At 44.1% G+C, this 21,832-nt stretch overlaps 1 protein-coding gene across 1 annotated transcript in view; it reads right to left on the bottom strand.

Moving 5' to 3' along the window:
* Nucleotides 1-3,841: 3,841 nt before the first annotated feature.
* AGBL1 (AGBL carboxypeptidase 1) overlaps nucleotides 3,842-21,832 on the bottom strand; it is a 485,420-nt gene continuing 467,429 nt past the window's right edge. Inside the window, exon 23 of the mRNA XM_075897043.1 lies at nucleotides 3,842-4,349. Within this exon, the coding sequence (XP_075753158.1) occupies nucleotides 4,043-4,349 (307 nt within the window). The 3' untranslated portion in view covers nucleotides 3,842-4,042. The remainder of the gene's footprint in view (nucleotides 4,350-21,832) is intronic.

The raw sequence follows: 21,832 nt of genomic DNA, 5'->3' as shown, positions 1-21,832 counted from the left end.
TTGAGAGGTATTAGAATGAGAGACTGAGACTCACAGGGCTGTGGATACAGCTGGCTGGATACTGGAACATCAGTAATAATAGGAAAGAGCTGTGTTTCTGACTTCAGTCCAAACAGGGAAGCTTCCATTGAGCAGGTCCAGGACCTGACTGCGAGGAAGAAAGTCATTCAGCAATGTACCATAAAATAGCCCCAACCCACCCCGGGAAGTTTCTTTGCAGGCAATGTATCGAATATGGTACAGGTAGGACTTTTAGCTATCAAGAAATTATACCAAAAATTCACTGGAAGCCCATACATAGCTCTGCTACATACCATGAGACCATCTGGAAATTAAGAGAGAGAGCAGGGTCAGGACTCGGAGCCTCTTGACACAGGCTTATGCCATTTAAACTGCAGGAGAATCTCCATTAGAAGTGTAGAGCCCGTGACACACAACTGAGCCACTGGAGGGAGCAATGCAGGTGCACACCAATCAGTTCATCACAATGCTTAGCTACCTCAGAAAGGATGCTATGAGGCCTAATTCACGAAGGGTTGTTAAAGTCTGGAAATCTTTGAATGAAAGGTGCCAGAGAGAAAAGTGCTAACTATTATCATTCTTATCCTTGGATAGTTTTATAGCAGTTAATTTTACAGTGGTTCATTTCCCTGTATTCCATTTTTATAAAGGGTGGTGGGCGTCTATGGCAAAGCCCAAGCCTGTTTAGCATCTATTGTGGCTGCCTCTGACTGAAATTGCCTGGCAGGTAGAGTTATAAAATAAATAATAACGACTATTACTACTAAATTCAAGCACCTTATACTCTGCAGAGTTTACAGCACTGACTGTGACCTGAGAAACATCAGAAAGAGCAGGAGCTACACATTCATTGCTGGTGGTACTCTTGTACTGTTACCATTTTTTCTTTTTTTATTATTACTTTATTACATATTAAATGTTTCCGTGACGCAGGAAGAAATAGCAATCCTTGTCTCTGCAAAGCCTGAGGTGCAGAGGTGAACACTGAATTCTAATGTGTAGCAAAGGATTAGATTCAGAGTCAGGGCCATGTTGTGCTTTTCTTAATTTCTTCTATAATAAATGAGGATTTGCTACAAAATAAGCACCTGCTTTTGCAGGAAATACTAAAACTGAGCTATGTGTTCCCTCTAACTTTTTCCATCCATGAGCAGAATAAATGCTGTTATGTACATGGAGGCATGTGCATATGTGCACCACCAGTGGAAACACATGCTGCCAGCTGTGGGCAGCTGTGGGTGCTCTGCTAATCAGCCTGGCAGCATTTGTAAGTAAGGGTTATTTCGAGGGAAGGGTTTTATCTCGGAATAACCCTGTTTTTTTCTCTCGAAATAGCGCTATTTCGAAATAGCACCATAACATGATTATGCAAATGAAGAGCGGGATAGTTAAATCTCCGCTTCATTTGCAGTTTCGTGTGTCTGCATTTGCATTCCTCTCTCTTTCGAGAGAGGAATGAAATGTAGACATACCCGAAGAGATACATTCCCTCATTCTGGAAGGTACCACTACAGTGGTCCACCAAGAGAGTCCTCACCCTAAGAAAAGTCCTGAATATTACCTTTAGTCCCCTATACAATCAGCAATATCTGTAGTTTCTGAATGCATGCTTCTGGAAAGACAGTGTACAAAGTGTTTCACCTCCAGTATACTCAGTGGGACAAAGGCAATGTCTTGACAGCAAGCTTCTTTCAGAATAAGCTTTTCCGGAATAGATCTTCCAGAAAAGCTTATTTTGAAAAAGAGCATCCACATACAAAAAGCACAACAAAATAGCAATGTGCTATTTGGAAAGATAGCGTCCACACAAATTGGATGCTATCTCATATTTAAGGCCACCTGGAACCAGTTCAGGCATGGCATTAGGTCAGCAATTGCTTCTGGGTGCTGTTGACTAAGGCTATCTGAGATGCATACTTAAAGGGACCCCCTTGGACAGACATTTCTCAGGTTCTTCTGCTTCCTTGCCTACTCTCCGAGGGACAGCAAAGCATTTGCAGTGCGTGCTCTGGTTGTCCTGCTTCAGGACACAACAGCACTATTTGCCATGGAGCCGGAGCTGCCTCTGGGCATGTGATGGCTCCAAACCTCAGAGAGATACAATGAAACAAATATCTCAACTCTGGCCAAAAATCTTCAGAAAAAAAGCTCTTCTGAGATTGTCTAAGTCATGACAGTAAGGGAAGGAATTGGGGAAGGACTCTTTCCCTTATATTAGGCTACAGCCATCATGACAACCTGCATGAAGCCATAGATAACTAAACTAGAGAAAATACACTGGGGACCATGTATAAGAATGTCCTGAGTCCCCAAGTTGCACCATCTGGATAAGTGTCTGATTACTCTTCCCTATATGCACAAGAAAAGAAAACTTCTCTCTATATCTATCTATCTAATCTATCTATTTCTATACTTTGGAATGTGTTGTGTGTCTGTCTGTTTATTCAAGAAATCCTAAACCGTAAGAGCTAGGACCACCAAGTTTGGTATGCAGCTTCCTGTTATACTAACTTAAACCAAGGTCAGGGTTTGGTTGTGCACAGACAATGGGAAGTGCCAAGAATGGGACTATTTACCATTACATGGAAAAGGAGGGGACAGAGGGAGGAGGAATGTGAAAGGGAGGGGCACCGAGAGAAGGGAAGTGATAATGAGAGTGGCCCCGGGATAGGGGGGCAGTTGCAGTGCCAAGCGAGTGGCCAGCACAGCTGGGGCTCTGCCCTCTTGCCTGCCAGCACACTGGTAAAGACCACTCCTCCCCACATCCAAACCTAGAGCCTACTCCTCCCACTGACAGCCTGCAAGCCGTGCGGGGAGCGCATTGTGTATTGGGTTGTTGTAGATATAGATCTTTTCGTTATAATAACTGAGTTAGGTCACTAGGGGGTCAGCCCGGCTGTTTTAGGCTGGTTCTAGTTAGTTCTGTGTTATGGAATAAATGGACACTTGCAACTGCTCAAGATTTCTGTGTTTCCAGGGATTTCCTTCCAAACCGTGGAATGCCAAATGATATAACAGGGGACTAGTGGGGACAACTGAAGGAAGAAAAGCCCACGGAGCCTCACCTCCCAACAGCCTGCAGGTAGAAGAAGGGCCTGCTGGACGAGGGGGGGCAGCTGAAGGGGGGAACCTCCAGACAGCCTGCAGGAGAGCTGCTCAGGGGCAGCCCCCAGAGCTTTGCTCTCCCCCCTCAGACAGCCTGCAGGCCATGGAGGAGGGCAAGTGAGGGTGCCTGCTGGCAGGGGAGCGCTGCCTGGCCCCTTGAGGGCGTATCTAGACTACACGGAACGGTCGAAAGAGGATATGCAAATTCTGTGGGAATTTGCATATCTTCTTCCGATCTCACTTTCAAAAGCGGAGCTTTCAAAAGTGAAAGTAATTAAGATGCAGATTTTTTGGCGAACTGTCCCCTTCATCGAAAACCCGCTTTTCCTCAAAAAAGGTTCATGCAGCTTTTCGATAAAGGGGGGGGTAATCTTCTTTCGACCATTCCCTCTAGTCTAGATGAGCCCTGAGAGGAGTCGCTGCTGAAGCAGACCCATCCTTGCTGTCAGGGGCAGCCCCGGTAAACACTCCACCACCTCCCAGCCCCCTGTCCTGAGCCCCCTGCCCTGAGTCCTGCACCTCCCACCTGCCTTAACTTCAGCATCTCCTCCCCCTGCTCTGAGCCTCCTACTTCCTTCCCCCTGCTGTAAGCCCCCCTCCACACCTCCCAAACCTCTGCCCTAAGCCACCTACTCCCTGCCCCTCCTCTCTCCCAAGCTCTCACTCCAGCCTTAATTTTCCTTCATTTAAAAAAAATACAATCATTGAAATAATGCAGGTATATTTTTCATTTATTCTTTTAGTTACTGACCCGCACAAAGCCAGGCACCTCTACTAGTATATATATATTACACAAACGGAGTCAGTTTTCCATGCAAAACTGGGGCAACACATTTGGGAATGAAGCTGAAGCTAGCAAATGGCTAAAGAGGAGCAGTGATCCATTTGCTTATTGCTTGGTAAGTCAGAGCTCTGTTCATGCAGGGCTGCTTTCACACCCGGCAAACACTCCAAGTGGCGTTGATGGTAGAGGGAGAGCTTTGCTATTGGCTGCTTGGTGGCTGGAAATGTAAAACCCTCCAAAAACACTGGAACAGAAGGTCTGTCCCTCGCTGGCCCCTTCTTCTTCTCTCTCTCCTTCTGCCCTTAAGGAGATCTCCTGGATCTCTTCATCTAGCCCAGAGAAGTCCGCCTCCTGGTCAGAGCAGCTATCAGTATGGTAATCTACATCTTCCACACAAGGAGGTTCATCATCAGTCTCCAGGCTGCTGGTGCTGCTGCTCCTGCCAAGGAACCATACAACAGACAGAATGTCAACAAAGTGAGGTGGTGGTGGCTAGTGGTTAGAGCATAGACCAGCGCATGGTCCAGAGCCTGGGTTTTATTCCTGACTGTGCCAATGTGGCACTCTATGCTATCAGGCAAGTCATATCACCTCTTTATCCTGTTTTCCCATCTGTAAAATGAAGAGAATGATATTTACATGTCCCCAGGGACCAGCTCCCTACCTGCTGCCAGTGCCGCTGCTTTGCCGACCCCGCTGGGCAGCTTCTGCTGCAGCAGCTCCTGGCTCCGCTGGGCGGCCACACGCTGGGGCTCCTGGCCCACCAGGCAGCTGCATACCACAGCTCTGAGCCCCACTGGGCAGCCAGGTGCCACAGCTACTGGCCACACTGGGCCACTGCCACTGCTGCAGTGGTGGCTCCCAACCCCACCAGGCAGTCACATGACAGGTCTCCCAGCCCTGCTGTCATGCTCTGAGTGACCCCACTAGCAACTTACTATGGGCAGCCTGCTGCCCTGCCGACCCTGCAGAGCTCCCTGCTGCTGGACCTCCACTGGGACTCTCTGGTCCTACAACATCCATGCTGGAGCACAGATGCTGCCAGAACAGAGAGTCTCGGTTTAGAAAGTTTCAACCTGTACAGCATTAATGTGAGTGGTGCTTTGCAAGCAGGCAACATAGTGCCCGCCTTGAGGCACTTACACGGTTAAGTAAACCATGTTAAGACACAGGGAGAGGAGACAGGTAAACAGTTAAAAAGGAGTTTTTGGCTGAACCTTCATCCTCATCCTGTTTGTTCCCCATTTCATGTGAGACCTCATGAATCCAGGTGGGTTAATGTGCGATGAGCAGAGCGCATATTAAAGCTATGTATTGTCCAACTTTGCATGCTGCTCTCTGTCAAGGCAGAGTGTTATGTACAAGAAGAGAAGCAGAAAGTAAAGGCTCCAGGAGCATTGATCACAGCTATGCCAAGACCAAGGAGGGTTACAGCACCTGAATCTCTGTCGTTTCGAAAGGAACAGAACTTTTATTCACAAGTCTTGGGTGGTTTAGGGACCAGAGAGCTTCCCCTCCTGTGCACACATCAGTTAACCATCACTGTGCTGGGAGTCTAAGGGAAATCACACACAATGTAATCTGGTGTCATTTACATCTTTTGGCTCTCTGAAAGTAAGTGTCACACCACCTGAGGCTCCTTCATGATCTCTTTAGGCTTATTTAGCAATGTTCATTCAAGAATGGCCATGACTGTTCTATCCATCCACTTGAATTCACAAAGCTCATTTCAATATGTTCTGTATTAAAAATGCCCACATTAAATATTTCTCAATGAATTATAACCACTAGACAGATGGCTCAGGGGATAAGACACTTTTCCCATTTCATCCAATCTGGCCCTTGTTCTGGAAAGAGGACTGGATAGCTTGTGGGGGCTAGAAAACAGGATACAGTCCTTCATCTCTAGGTCAGCAGTTTCAATCTGGCCCAGGTCAGGAACATGGATGCATCAGGGGAACTGGGACACAGTCATTTACTTCTAGGTCATTGGTTTCGATCTGACTCAGGGTAGGAGAGCGGATTGCTTTGGGAGACTGGGAAAGGAATAACAATCTTGCACACTAGGTCAGTGTTCATAATCTGTCCCAGGTTGGGAGCAATGAATAGCTTGGCAGATGGACAATACATAGCTTTAATATGCGCTCTGCTCATTTGCATGTCAGATACCACAATACTTTTCCAGCTCTCAGCCTTCTCATATCAGTTCTGACATCTGAGGTTTTAGAACGTGCTGAAGGTTTAGAGCGTTGTTGGGGTATCAATCTCTTTTCTCACTGCTCTGCACTCCAGAACAATGTAAGGTTTTCCTCACGTCGAGCATCCAGATCTTTACTGTGTACGAGCTGCTTTGCAAACAGAAACAAACACTATCGAGAGGTGCCCACTCCTTCTTCCCCTGCTGATCTTTGGCTTGGTTCAATTCAACATTGTGCCATACAGGGATTCTCTGCATGCTTAATAGGTCTGTGTATCTTAAAAATAAATATATGTGTAACTATGCACTTCTATAGTTTCTGGCTTTCCTCCAACCTTCCCTGAAATCTGGGTCAAAAGGAGCTCAAAAGTGAAAGTGTGTACGTGACATGGAAAAAGAAAACCCACAACATTTTTTGTAACACACGACTTAAAAACCATCTCAGCTTTCTGCGTGGAGGACGGCCAGAGGACTTTGATTTTTTTTGAAGTGCACAGGAATGGCACAAATTACCCAGTCTACCATGACAATATTCAAAAAGGAGTGATACTCAGGGGAAATCAAACCCTTTCATTTTTAAACTATGCTGCTACTTCTTTGTGATGGTTAAAATAAAGAAATAGAAAGAAAAGGAAAAAGAAAAAAAAGATTAAAGATGTTATTTATCTAGTTTCAGTATGTCTCTTGGATACACTGGAATTCAGTCACCTAGTGAGGGAGTATAGCGGCCACCAAAGTGATTCTGTGTTCTAGAGCAGTGGTTCCCAACCTTTTTTATACCGTGGACTGGTGAACTCATTAAAAACTTTAGGCAGATCAGCAGACACATTTGCATATTCATTACAGCAAATAATGAATTTGCATATTTGCATATTCATTGTGGCAAGTAATTTTAAGCTGTCACATGTTATTTTACCGCCCTCCCGCCATGCGGTTCCTCCAGCCCTGAGCAGCCACCTGCCCTCCAGCCATGTGTTTCTTCCAGTCCCAGCTAGCCAGAGTAGCTGCCCCCGCTTCTGTCCACACTGTTCCTCCGGTCCAGGCCAGCCAGAGTAACTGCCCCTACTCCCCCCTGCCCCATGGTTCCTGCGGCCCCAGCCCGATGGAACAGCCACCCTCCTGCTCGCCATGTGGTTCCTCAGGGCAGAGCAGCTGCCCACCCGCCAGCCAGCCATGCAGTTCCTCCAGCCCTGGCAGCCCAAGCATATCTCCCATCAAGCTACTGTGCAGCTCTGACTAGGAGGTGGGCAGGGTAGACGTTTCCTTTGCGTGCACAAGCACGTAGCTTAGAGAGAACTGTGGAACCTGGCATGTGGCCCCACATTGCCACTTACTGGCCTGGGCGGCCAGGTGCTCTGAGCCCCACTGGAAGGGGAAGTAGAAGAGCAGCTTGTTGCCGTGGCTGCCCAAGCTCACCAGGATCACTGATGGGGCTGGTGCTCTCGCCCATCCCCCACTCCTCCCCTGCAGGTGGAGGTGCTACTACCACCACCGCTCCCCCTTGCCTTACAGCTCCCCGCATGAGCTACATGAGGCCATAGAGATGCCTGAGCTTAGGGGCCTAGAAATGCCCCTAAGAAGCAAAGACTGGCAGATTTCCTGTTGCGTGCATGTGCTCTATGGCTGGATAGCGCTGCTGTTCTGGATCCCCGAGAGAGGCCTGTGCTGCATCGGGATCAGCTTTGCTGCACTGCCCCTTTCAAACACAGAAGTGGCATTCAAAGGCAGTGCCACACGGAGCCCGGGGTCAGCTGGGGACTCAGCTGATCCTGGGCTCCGTGCGGCATTTCTGCAGAACCCGGGATCAGCTGACCCCGGATTGTGGGGAAATGCTGCGCGGAACCTGCAGTCAGCTGACCCCGGACGCCGCATGGCATTTCAAATGCAGCACAGCATGGAGCCCCTGCTGTTGACTCTTGTACATTTCAAAGCTGGCATGCCGCCTACAGCCTGGAGTCAGCAGGACTTCCGACTGGCCCCGGGCTGCTCGCAGAGTTCTGCATTCCTCCTTTGAAATGTACAACAGTCCCAGCGGGGGGGCTCTTGTACTTTTCAAAGGAGGAATGCTGAAGTGCCTATTGACTAGTCGAGTAGTCAATGGATGTTCCATCGACTACTCGACTAATAAAATAACCGATAGTTAACATCCCTAGTACAGACCCCCAAACAACCTGCCTGCTGTGCTACTCACTGCACACTTCTCCAGCATGCAGGTCCAGGTCCATGGTCCGGCAAGGAGCAGTGCATGGCTCACTGATGGTCTGTGGACCGGAGGTTGGGAACCGCTGTCCTAGGCTATATCTAGACTGCAGGCTTCTTTCGGAAGAACCTTTTTTCGGAAGGGATCTTCCAAAAAAAATCTTCCGAAAGAGAGCATCCTCACACGAAAGCGCATTGAAAAAGCGATCTGCTTTTTAGAAAGATACCCTCCGCACTGAATGGACACTCTCTCACATTTAAGCTGTGATTACTATGGACGGAGTAGCCACTAGGGCACCTGTGCTTCTTCCTCTTTCCTCTTCTTTTGAAAGAACTCCCTCTTCTCCATCCACACACGCCTTTTTCTGAAAGAGCTCTTTCGGAAAAAGGCTTCTTCCTCATAGAAAAAGGATTACCAATGCTAGAAAAACCTCTCTGTTCTTTCAATTTACTTTCAGAAGAATGCAATTGCAGTGTGGACATAACTCAGGTATGTAGTGTAGACATACCCCTAGCTACATCTACACTGGAAGCTTCTTGTGCAAGAACTGTTTTGCGGAAGAGTTCTTGCGCAAAATGTCTTCCACAAGAGCGCATCTACACTGGCATGTGCTTTTGTGCAAGAGATGTGCTTTTGCACAAGAGCATCCATGGCAGTGTGGACGCTCTCTTGTACAAGAAAGCTCTGATGGCCATTTTAATCATAGGGGCTTCTTGCGCAGGAAATTCATGTTGCCTGTCTACACTGCCTTCTTGTGGAAGAGCTCTTGCTCGTGCAGTGTAGACAGAAGGCAAATTTTTGCACAAGAATGGCTGTTCTTGCGCAAGAAGCTGCCAGTGTAGACTTAGCCCTAGTGAAGAGAATCAGACTTATCCACAGTACCTGTGTATCCAAGAACAACTTCCCCTCAACAATTCTGTGATCTATTTTTACATATTCTTATTGTTTTATGCATTTTTCAGATTATTAAAAACAGCCACCAATAAGAGGTAAGAGCACTATTCAAACTATCTGTATATAAAACATACAAACCAATAGCAACAGTGAAGATGGTTTCCCTAATGCAAAATCCAATATTATGTCCCCTTCAAATAAGCAAAAGCCCATTTAAGTCAATGGAAAGCTCTCCTTGACTGCAGCATGCTTTATCAGGCTCTACATGAGTAGCTAGCAATCTCTCACATCAAAGCAAAGCATCCACAGCAGTGGGGGAAAACTGTGGCTTCAGCCTGTGGCCTGTAGATACCCTATCTGCCCCTTTCCCCATGTCTCTCGTGCACTGGGACATTGGGAGTCACACACGTCCTACTCTTGCCCCTCCTGCCCAGCACTTTTGATGTACGTGAATCCACTGATTTGCGCTACATCCCTGCACCTCTCCCTCTCTCCCACAGTTGGAATGCTGCAAATCAGCTGTTTGTGTCTGTTCAAACTTTTGGAGGGAGGAGGAGGAAGTGTGGGATTCCACTGTTCTAGTGTGGGAGAGATGGTGGAGGGGGGCAGACTGGGAGCCATGCTCACCCATTATTCTTGGTTGCCCATTGCTGATCCAACGCCTTAGAGAAGCATATCAGTGATTTGATTTGCACCTAGGATCAAATGTGAAATGCAGTTTGGGGGATAATTGGTAAAATATGCTGCTTGCAGCCCAAGCCACCAAGTGGCTGCTGCTTCTGAATAATCTTCCATGGTGTTTTTCGTAGGCCCTTTCCCATCAGTCAGGCAAATGAAGGTTTTGCTAGTTGCACCAACTGAGAACGAGTGCATAAGGGCACAGTGACTTGTCAGAAAGGAAACAGAGCTTGGAGACACAGGATCAAATGCTCATTCAGGTACATGAGTACTGATCTGGAATAATTTTTCTCAGATTTGCAAGTCTACACACTAGGGGTAAATTCGAAATAAGCTACGCAACTTGAGCTATGCTACTTGTGTAGCTTACGTTGAAATAGCTTATTTCATCTTTTGTAGCTGTCTACACAGCAGTTGTTCTGAGCTAGAGCACCCTTCCCCCAACTTCCCTTACTCCTCATAGAATGAGGGTTACAGGAGTCAGAGTAAGCAGTCCTCCAGCACAACATTATTTTGACATTATGTCAAAATTACTGCTTGTGTGTAGACGTGCACTATGTTATTTCGGAATAATGTGAGTTATTCCAAAATAACATTGCTGTGCAGACGTAGCCAGATGAGTGCAGTTGCTTTAGGTTGGTAGCCAGGTAGCATGGGAACAGATGCAGTACCCATGGGTACTGGTTTTGGTTACTTCAGAATGTACATCTTCCAGCCTTTATTTCCTGGAAATTTTAGTGCAGGTGAAAGGAGACAGATTGACAGCCCTGAAGACAGTATTTCCCTTCTCTATCCACACAGCAGTGAAAGCAAAGTTAGCTGCAGTAAAAGCTCCCTCACACTATTGCCACTGATGTGTTCTAGTTAGTCAGTCTCTGAGGCTCTGAGAAGTGTTCTATCTCCATCGGTCATTCAGTTCTTAGCTTATTTGCTTGGCCAACTAGCATGAGAGTGGTAGTAGCTATCATGATTTGTGCACATGCTCACAAGGGAACGGACTGATACCACCAGCTCATTTCACATAAAGAGCTACCAAATATCAGTTAGATGCTATCAACTCCTTATCACTCCCAGTGCAAGTGATAATCACACCTGTAACTTTGGCCCTGAATTGCTGTTGGCCACATTACCAATGTCCCCAAATCACCAAATTCCCTCTCACATATCTCTGCTATGCAGAATTTCTCATCCCAATAATTCAAGCCCATACAAGAAAGCAAGGCACAAGGGTCAGTTCAAACAAGCAGGATAGAGATTCTCCTAAAAAAAGGCAACATGACAACATGTAGCATACTGGGGAGCAAGTTATAATCCTATTATTGAAGCTGCCAAAATCATCAGGAGATGTCTGCTTTCCATATCACACAGGCCCACTCCCTTAGGAGAGAATGCAAATAGTGAAACATGGTAATGAACGACCCTGGCAGCATGTATATTAGAGCAGAGAGCATTGTTGGTTTTTTTCCCCATCCCAGGGTTTGGTTTTTTGGGTGTGTTTGTTTGTTTGTTTTTAGGACTGGAAAAAGCAAGAGATGAGAGACAGATATACAAAAGAGTAATGATATTGTCTTACGGAAGGTAAATAAAAGGGAAAGCCAAAGACATGATATTAGCAAACTTGAAGGCAAATATCATTTATTAACAACTCCGAATGCTGACACGATACAGAGGAAGGTGGTATAACTATAGTGAGTGAGTTCCCAGCAGCTACTAGAATTAAAACACGCGCACGTGGTTGCTGGCCCACTAATATAAAACCAGTAGTCCTGTCACCTCATCTATTGCAGCCTGCAGGATCCTCAACAGCAATTTGCAACTTTATGATGTGATAAATAGAATTTCTTTGTTTTGATTTTTAATTTGCATATTTATTGAGATATGACTTGATCTTAATTAGCTCTGCTTTTGTATGTGTGCATGTTTGTTTATTTTCTGTGAAAAGGGAGCTTTTGCGTTGCGTGAAAGAATTCTGCATGTTCACTGACTTAACAAGAAGATGATGGAGGAAAAAAGGCCATTGCTTCCCTTCAAGCCAACTGTTAGGGCTGATCCCCACTCTGGCACTCCAAGTACAGAAGGTGGGGGCTCGCAAAGATCTTAAATACCTTTACATCTAGGCTCTGCTTCTAAAAACTCCCAGAGTCGCAGATACCCTGGCTCTGAGAAAAAACAAAAGCTGTCACCATCAACTGATTTATCCTAAAAAAACCCAGGGGGGAACACTTGAATTCCTCCCCCAGGGGTAGAGGTACCCCAAGCTATTTTGCCACAAAGAGCTTGAAAAAAAGAAAAGAAAAAAACAAGCTGACATCTCTGGTAGCTAACCGCCCAGTCTCAGGCAGGCAAATACACACATAGACCCATGTTACTTTCCAGGACGCAGGAATCGAATCATCACCTTAAAAAAGAGATTTTTAAAACAAAACAAAAGATATACTTGATAAAGCATACTTGGTTGCTAGATGTTACAGAGCAACTGGGAAAGAACAAATCAAAACACAAAGAACCACAGTCCTTTGGGCAGTAACTTAAATGGTGAATGGGGGAGGGAAGGCATGGATTCACACAGAGAAGTTTAAACCAAACAATCCAAAATTAAAAAAAAAAATACCCTGATGACGACTAGATTCACATTTTTCTCTTTATTTACTCACAATCCCTTCCTGGTTCAGTCCAGTCACATGCCCCAAATTCTTTGGAGGCATGGTAGTTCTTCCTGGGTTTAAATCATTCCGTGTCTCTCAACTCTGGCCTAATTCTTCCATACAAAGAGAGCAGGCAAGATATCTTATACAATTCAAATTTCAGCACCATGTCCCCATTGGTTCTTCCTGCCCCCTGCCAACACCCTTGCTAGCTACCTGAGTTTAGCTCCTTAGTCACAGGATGCTGGCCAGCATTCCTGCTATCCATCACACCAATGCTCGCAGGCTTTTTGGTTTTACTCTAGATTATTTCTTGCAGTTGCCTCCCACTCTTCATTTAAAACTGCTCTTCTCATTACATCATAGCTGGGCACCAAACCTCAGAAGTCTGCTGCCCTGCAAATTCCACAAAAGAAAATATGACTTGTTCCTGTTGATAAAATACAGCCACATATTGTAGAAGGATGTGACAGCTGATCTATGCTCTGCAAACAGTTACTCTTTACCTGCATGTATACATGCAGGCAGAGGGAGAAAAGAGAGCTCCCCGGGGCATTTCTAGGGATGTTTCAGTCACATTTTACTTTTCTGGCAGGTCATCCAGTCATCCATATTTTACTGACTGGATCAAAAGCAAAGCATGTTTTATTGTCTGCTGCTTGAGAGAACTGGCTCCTTGGCAGATGTCCCTTCTAGGCATTTGGTGACTTTCATTTATGGTTGCTACCAGACTCTGATTTTGACAGGACATTCAGGGAAATTACTCTAGTGAATCAAAAGTAGCATTTTTCCCAATCCGTCAGTAGGGCCTGACTAGTGAAATAAATGGAAGTTTCCCCACTGACTTCAAAGAAGTAGATGAACCATAAGGGCTAGCCACCATGACCAAGAAGGGAGACTATTAGGAGGAGTAGGATTCATGCTGCTGCTGCTTACATTCAGGCCTGCCAAGAAGGAAGGGGCAGCAGAAAGGGGCAGGAAAGGGGTCAACTACCTCAGGACCCGGCAATTCTAAAGGGCCCAGGGCTCCTGGCTGCCGATGCCACTACTGCAGAAGCAGCCAGGAGATCTGGGCCCTTTAAATTGCCACCAGAGCACCGTGCAGCGCACTCTGAGCAACTCTATGGGCAGGGGGGTGGCATAGCACCAGGCAGCTCTAAGGGCTGGGGGTGGGGAGCAGGTGCTCTGGGTAACACAGGGCTGGGTGCCTACTCCTTCTTCCTGAGGCCACACTCCTACCAGGAACATGGAGCCAACCTCCCTCCGCCCCACACATACCCCTTTCCCAGTGGTCCGGTGAATCTGTCAGCTTCCCTGCTCAGATTAATAGTTCCCTGTGGGGAAGTGCCAAACAACATATAATTTCTGCACTCTTCAAGATGAATGCAATAGCTTCTCTGTGATCACTCAGCCTTTGCCCTCATCCTCCCTATTCCTCCAAACTTTCCTTCTGGGGTCATTTGTTCCACTCCTGGCGGATACTACAAGCATCTCATGGCAGGACAAAGCCATTATCTGTTCTGTAAGGAGCCTGCACATCCAGGACACAATATATATCAGACATAGATGAAACCTACATCTAATATAATTATTCTTCAGACATGAGTGTGGCTATCCAAGAGCAGAAAATGGCTCTTCTAACATTTTCATGTAGTTTATGTTAGGGTGTAAAGGGGCACGCTTGCATCCAACAGTGTGTTTAACTAAATGCCGTACTCTCCCGAAGAAATACAATGCCAGAATTAGACTCTGACAGTTTCTAAATCAACTCTACCCTTTGGGGATTGACTATCAGTCTCATATGTTCAGTGTCAACTATGGAGTTCATTTTTAAGCTCATCCCATTCCTTCCCTTCAATTTCTCTGATTCCCACAGCTGTGGGTCCGGCTGCTCCATCCATCTTTCCACAGAGGACTGTTTAAATCCTCACATCACTGAATGACAGTGTCAGCTGGACAGCAATACAAGCTGTCTCTAGCAGAGAGACCCATCTAGTGAGCCCACTTTGTTGCCATGGAGTAGATGAAAATGATAGATTCCGGCTGGTTCCCATTGGATCTTCATGCCAGTGGGACACTTTTCCAGGGCTTTTTACATCTTACAACACCTACTTAAAATGCTGAGCTGAGCCCCGGGCAAGCCAGGTGCTCTGGCTTTCAGCCCAGTGCAGCCCATCCTTTGCAAGCACACTGTGGCCTGGGAACGTAATTCAGAGCTGCCTCAATAGTCTATTTGCTAGGCCTGAGCACAGATTTTCTGCCACAGAAAGCCAACGGAAAGGTGTAATTCATCGTTAGGACTTGTACTAATTAGTTTTTCAGGCGTTCCCAAGGTAATTGCAGCCTGTAATGTTTGTAATTGATTTAGCAAGATTAAAAATGGAAGCATGGTTCAGTGGTTAGATCAGTGTGGAACATGTTAGGGTTCACTGTTTAGAGGGGAGACAGGATTGTTCAGACGAGGGACACTGTGACTTCAGGGATAGCATGAAGACTCCTAGCCTACACTGTCCCTAATGCTCATGAAAGTGTGGGAAGCGTTGTATTACCACGTGTAAACACTTGTGCCCGTCTTCTAAAAATGGCCTGTTTCTATCCTTCTTATGAGTGGGCACTTGGCCGGTCACTGTTATTGAGGCAGCAGGAACGTAGAGTCTCCAATTTCATTACATCCACTTTGGGATGTTAAATAGCTTGAAAGTCAAAAGGGGAATGAGAATGAAGATGAATTGGGATGAAAATTCACACAGGGAATGAAAGATATAGGCCAGCACAGAATCAGTTGACACAGAAGAAGATAATAGCTACACTAGTGAGGCACTAAATGCTGAAGGGTAAGAAAAAAAGATGAGGGGGGATGACTATTTTTAAACTGTACATAATCTACTACATATTTTGAAGAGTTTGTTTGTTGACTTGTTTGTGCAAAATAAAGTCATAATTCATGATTACCTACAGATACCAAATTTTGCATAAACAAGCTGAATGCCATACTTCTTACACCAGAATATGCTAGGTGAAATATTTAAATAATTATTTGTGTTTTTCCATAATCATTAAGTCATGACTATTATGATTAGAGTCCATAAAAATATTTGCTAACAAAATTACAACCAAGTCACCTATTCAACTGTCATTTTAGTGCAAAGAAAATTTTTACTGTTACAAATCACAAAATAATTCAAATTAGTTACGGAAAGAGTAATGGAAGCTTTACGAGTTTGATTCAAATTTACAGTGTATGGTAATTATTCAATAAAATGAGTAATGTTTGAAGTTGAAATCCTACAAATTTAAAACTGTTCTTTTACTTCCCTTTTGCAAGCACATTAAATACATGTAATATATTTTTTTATTAATTTATTGAACTTTCCTATAAGTGTAATCTACGCAAAATTACTTTGTCTGGTCAACAATAGGCCTCACCCCCTAGTATTAAATAAAGTCTTGCCCCACCCAAAGGTATATATAAATTCAACTCAGAGGTTCCAGTGACTTGAGCAACACTCTTATGTACTACTACAGTGTTGTTAGAATCCTCTGGCAGTAGGATTACAGCTACATTCTGGACAGGGAGGAAAACAGAAAAGGATATTAAGGGTGATTTAAAATAATTAATTTATTATTTTTCTAATATATTTATTACACTACGTGATGACCCAAGAAGTTAGCAGCGGGATTGTAACACCCACCTAAATCATTAAGGAAAAGAAAATGTTCAAATCTGCATAACATTCCCCCTTCTCACTCCCTTAGGACAGATAATTTAGACGTAGTGGCAATGGAGGAGAGAGGGAAGTGAATTGGTAAGGGGATAATGGAAAATTCCTCTCATGGTTCAGAGGATAGGTGCCTGACAGTTCTGGTATTTCTCCAAGCCACTGGGTTTGCAAATATAGAAATGAAGTCTCCCAATGATAGCTTTTCCCATGAGTTTTTCCAGCACAGTTCCTGTCCTGGATGGACCCAGAAAGTTCAGGCAGTGCAGCAAAAATGTGAAAGAAAGAAAAAAAAGTTAAATGCACATTTGTGAATAGAAAAAAAGTTCAGAGTCAGGATTCTGATGTTGTTTGGCAGGGAAAAGGTTGAAGGTGTGTGTAATTTCCCTTCCCTTTCCTATCCTATTAACCCATCCTACTTGTAACTTTTACTCATACCCATGATCTTAAACTCTCAAACAAGGAGACAGGTGGAAGGCATCCAGTGTACAGGTATTTTTGCACAGAGGAATGATACTTTAGTGTTTTGACTGGAAGATTCCCTGCCTCTGCACATTTACCAAGATAAATGTCAAACACAAAGGCCATGTCTACACGAGAAGATTAGTCCAAGTTTACTAAGTTCGACTTCTGAGCACGCGATTTTACAAATTCAAAGTTCCATATTCTCACTATGGGAAATAATCAAATGTAGTCTGAGGCAGGTTCCATTAATGTGGACACACTACCTCAGACTCAGGGCCTCAGGAGGCATTCTGGAGAGCTGCAGGAGACCTCCCGGAGGCCAATAAGTTCAAGTTAGTAGCACCGGAGCATCCACACTAATGTTATTTTGGACTTACAAGTTCAGGAAGAGCATTATTTCCTCACGAAAAGCAGGACTACAGAGTTTGAATTCCGTGCCCCCTTATTCCAGAATAACAAGCTTGGTAGTGTTGATGCATCACTTACAAATTTCGGACTAAGATCCTAATGTAGATCAGGCCAAAAACAGTGAGATGTAATAGCAGTTCAGGAAGTGACTGCCAGCATAGCAATGCTTAATTGATTTGAGCACAAGAAGGAAGCTCTCTGCTCCCTAAATCATGAGCCTGCCACCAAGGTTACGGAAACTCTTCTCTGAAGTGCAGGTCTGGGGAGGAGGGAAAGACGAATTATTCATTCAGATGAAGGCCACTGGCTTGATGTTAGCCAACCTTTCTGCCTGCCAAAGCTCTCCACCCTGTTCTAGGCTGATAGCACAGACCAATAAATCCACAGGTATCCTGCTGCGCCTCTGAGCCAATCCTTAAGTTGGGAGGACAGAAAAGCCAAGGGCTCTGGGTTCAATCTTATGTGTGACTGTTAATTTCTTTCTCACAGAAAACAAATCTCTATGTCAGTGTGGTGCTAACACTGAATCTTTAACATCACTCTCATAGCTTTAGGCCAGTGCACATTAATAAAACAAACAACCTGAGCAGATGCAAGTCAGCCGCTAAACAAAGAGCTACGAGGCTTGGTGCTGATCCCCACAGCTAAGTCATTTTCTTTCTCTCTTTTCCGTGCTTCCCTTTTTTCCCCTCCCATTACATTTCAGCACAAACACCTGAAAGACTACACTAAAGTAGCTATAGGAATCATGTGTGTGTCTCGCATAGTGATGTGAACTCAGGCTTTGCTCTGCCATCACTCTTTGATATCCTCTTCCCACCTCATGATGGCTGGGCTGGGTGAGTTAGCTTTGAAACACAGAGGACATGACGGCTGTGTCCCCTATAAGCTATGTGCTTGTGCAGCCACTCAGGAGATTCCAGTGCCACTCCACTGATTAGCAGAGCTCTCCCCGGTAGATGCTTTTTTTTAAATGGTGGTGCACATTCACATGAGTCTTGATGCACATAAAATTTATTCTGCACGTGGATGGAAAAATCCACACAAGGATGGAAAAGATTAGAAGGAACATTGCCTGACGGTAAACTTGTCAGCCTGGCAATGTGCACCTGACTGATGGCACCAGCATCTCTATCAGTATGGCAGTGTGAGCTAAATAGTGGATTCTGAAGGCAGTATGGATCTCACTTGCCAGGGTGCAATGAATTTTGTTCCTTTCAGATCACATTGTGCTAAATCTAAATATATAAGTTAATGGAGCTATGCTCCATAAAGTTTACACCAGTTGAGGAGCTGGCCTATTGTGCAGAATGAGATGTCTATACCCTCTGAATACCCAAACCCTTCTGGAGAGAACTAACAAAAGCTTAATTTACCCACTCTGCTGCCACTGAGCGAGATTCTGATACCTTCACTCAGCTGAATAGTACCTTAATTCCATGGTTAGCCCCAGTGAAGTCAATAGGATCAGAATCTGGCTCATTACAAACTTGCTATATTCAGTAAAAATAATCACTAAAGACAGCACTCGGATAATGGGGGGGCGAGGGGAGAGCAAATAAGGAGCATGTGACAGCATGGCATCAGCAAATCAGAAATGTACATGCTATGATGTAGTCTTTCTGAGGCTGTGCTTTCTGAACCAATGCCATTTCCAATTTGTATGGACAGAATTGCTTGCAAAAACATGAGAAGTCAAGTACCCATCTGAGTTTAATGTCTTTATTAAAAATATTGAAAACCATTAAGCCATTGAATCATGCTAGGGCTATGGAAAATATGATTTGAAGCTTGTATCCAACACTTTTTACAATGTCTAGTTCCAAAACAGATTATTTAAGAAATGATGATCATATTATTGATATCACATATCAATCAAACAGACTGGTATAGTAAGATTATTAGATTTCTCATAATTGCTGATGGGTGCGTTTAGTAATTGAATCAGTGGCTCCGTGAAGGTAGGGGAGGGTAGAGGAGGGAGGATATAAGAACTTTGAGGATTTTTACTTTGATGCTTCACTTCCATGCTTTTTAGAATAAATAATGAAAATCATCCAAGTTGTTCTGAGCTAGAGAGCTTCATCTGGTGCAAATCCATGTGGTTTCATTGTCATCACCTTCTCTAAGATTTGGCCTGATATATTTAATTTCAAAATTCTACCCACAGATCTCATATCTCTCTGAGTGGCTTAAAGGCTTTTTGGGGTTTTGAATGCAAAGTGTTTTAGGATGGAGAAGACATTTATGGACTGAATTTTAGAAGCTGCATCCCTATTTTATGCCCAGAGTTTTGTAGGAGGGCAACTAAAATGATTAGGGGTTTGAAACAGGTCCCATATGAGGAGAGGTTAAAGTGACTGGGACTTTTCAGTTTAGAAAAGAGAAGACTGAGGGGGGATATGATAGAGGTATATAAAATCATGAGTGGTGTGGAGAGGGCCGAAAAAGAAAAGTTATTTATTAGTTCCCTAAATAGAAGAACTAGAGGACACCAAATGAAATTAATGGGGAGCAGGTTTAAAATTTATAAAAGAAAGTTCTTCTTCACACAGCGTGTAGTCAACCTGTGGAACTCCTTGCCAGAGGAGGCTGTGAAGGTTAGGACTATAATAGAGTTTAAAGAGAAGCTGGATAATTTCATGGAGGTTAGGTCCATAAAAGGCTATTAGCCAGGGGATAAAATGGTGTCCTTGGCCTCTGTCTGTCAGAGGCTGGAGAGGGATGGCAGGAGACAAATCGCTTGATCATTGTCTTTGGTCCACCCTCTCTGGGGCACCTGGTGCTGGCCACTGTCGGTAGACAGGATACTGGGCTAGATGGATCTTTGGTCTGACCCAGTACGGCCGTTCTTATGTAGGAGCAAATAACTGCATATGCAAATATTTACTGATGAAACTGATGCCATGCAGATGTCTCACTATAAGATTGCACTAGCAGCTAAGGTAAAATACATCCATTGTACCTACAAATATTTGCACTACAAATACTTGAATTACAGATGCAGAACAAATGGGAAGCTGCTTTGAGGCCCCTTTCAAAATCAGATCCTTAAAGTTAAGAAAGCAGCTCTATGGATACTAGTTTCTCTCTTTGAGAGAATCTTTTATGTGATAACCACATTTCCTCTTAAAAGGCCTCATGTTTCCACAGTGTTCTCAGGATGAATAAACAACAAAGCTGCCAGAAATGTCGTCCGAGAAGACATTCTATTTTATTCTGTTCTCTACAGGTTCTTATATTGTGCTCATCATTGTAGTGCCTGAGTATTGCCCAGCAATGCATTAAACAACATAACTAACATCTGTCATGTTTTTTCTTCTCACATTTTCTCCCAGCGGTAAGAAGTGCATACAATGGAGCAATTTACACACACACACACACACACACACACACACACACACACACACACACACACACGTTGCATGCTATGTTAATGAACACAAGATCAAAGAAATGTGCCTTGCACTCAGAACAAGAAGGTGGTGAAAAGGCAGGAAGTCTCTGTGATCACAGACAACTTTAGAATTAAGGATGCAAATATTTAATTTTCAAGAATAAAAAAACCTGTTAGTTAAAAAAATGGATCAGGCTGAAACTTCTGCCCACAATCTGACCCTAAATTTTCTTTCAGGATATCAACCAAATCTAAAGCAAATAAAACCTGAAATGCCACCCATAATCTCAATGCATTCCAAGTGATTCAACCTGATTTTTTTGCCACATTGGAACTGAACCAAAGAAGTTGCTTAACTTGATGTTTGTGTGCAGTTGATTTGCTTGCCTCTGCACTTCATCTTGGTTCACAGGAAATCTTCTGAAATGCTATAAAAAAGGCAATTTTCTTGCCTTGCCTGATCCTGCCAAAAAACCAGAATATACAAGAAATCCCATGACCTACCCTGTTCTAATACAATTTCTAGGCAGTTTTAGAAAAACTTTAGGTAAATATCTCAATATGCTCTCAGTACCTTTTGATGTTTGCCTGTCACTAATTACAATGGATGAAAATCACCCCGTGTAGAAGGTTAGCACAGGGGTGAAATACACCCTATCTCCTACTTTATCATTATGGCTTTTTTGAGTAAATATAATTTGTTATCATTGTTTTAAAAACTGTTTACTTTGGATTATATACAGCATTGAAATTCGTCATTCTTGGGAATAAGTTTCCAGCAATTGGGAAAGAATGTTAGGGTATGTCTAGACTACAAAGGGATGTAAATTAGACATACCAAAATTGCTAATGAAGCAGAGATTTAAATATCCCGCGCTTCACTAGAATAAAAATGACTGTCGCTTTTTGCTGATGTGGCAATTTGCCGGCAAAAAGCGGCAGTCTAGCCAGGGATCGGTCGACAAGAAAAGCATTTTCCGACTGATCTTGTAAACCTCGTTACATGAGGCATAAGGGATCGGTCAGAAAAGGCTTTCCTTTTCAACCGATCCCTGTCTAGACTGCCACTTTTTGCCAGCAAATTGCCACGTCGGCAAAAAGTGGCAATTCCTGGGGGGAAAAAAGATGGGTTTATTTCAGTGTGTATCTTAGAAACACTATTCTTGAATTTTTACTTTATTGGGGCTCTATCAGTCATAACTTAAAATTCCAATTACATTAAACCATTAATTCTTGCTATAAAAATGGAATCTAAACACTTACTAAAATCTTGTTGGAAGAATGTTAACACAATCACAAATAAAAGGAAACTGAGTTAA

This window comes from Pelodiscus sinensis, chromosome 14 (assembly GCF_049634645.1).
Source record: "Pelodiscus sinensis isolate JC-2024 chromosome 14, ASM4963464v1, whole genome shotgun sequence".
Lineage (NCBI taxonomy): Eukaryota > Metazoa > Chordata > Testudines > Trionychidae > Pelodiscus > Pelodiscus sinensis.
The sequence above is the reverse complement of the archived record's forward strand: the minus strand, read 5'-3'. Positions and strand labels throughout refer to the sequence as shown.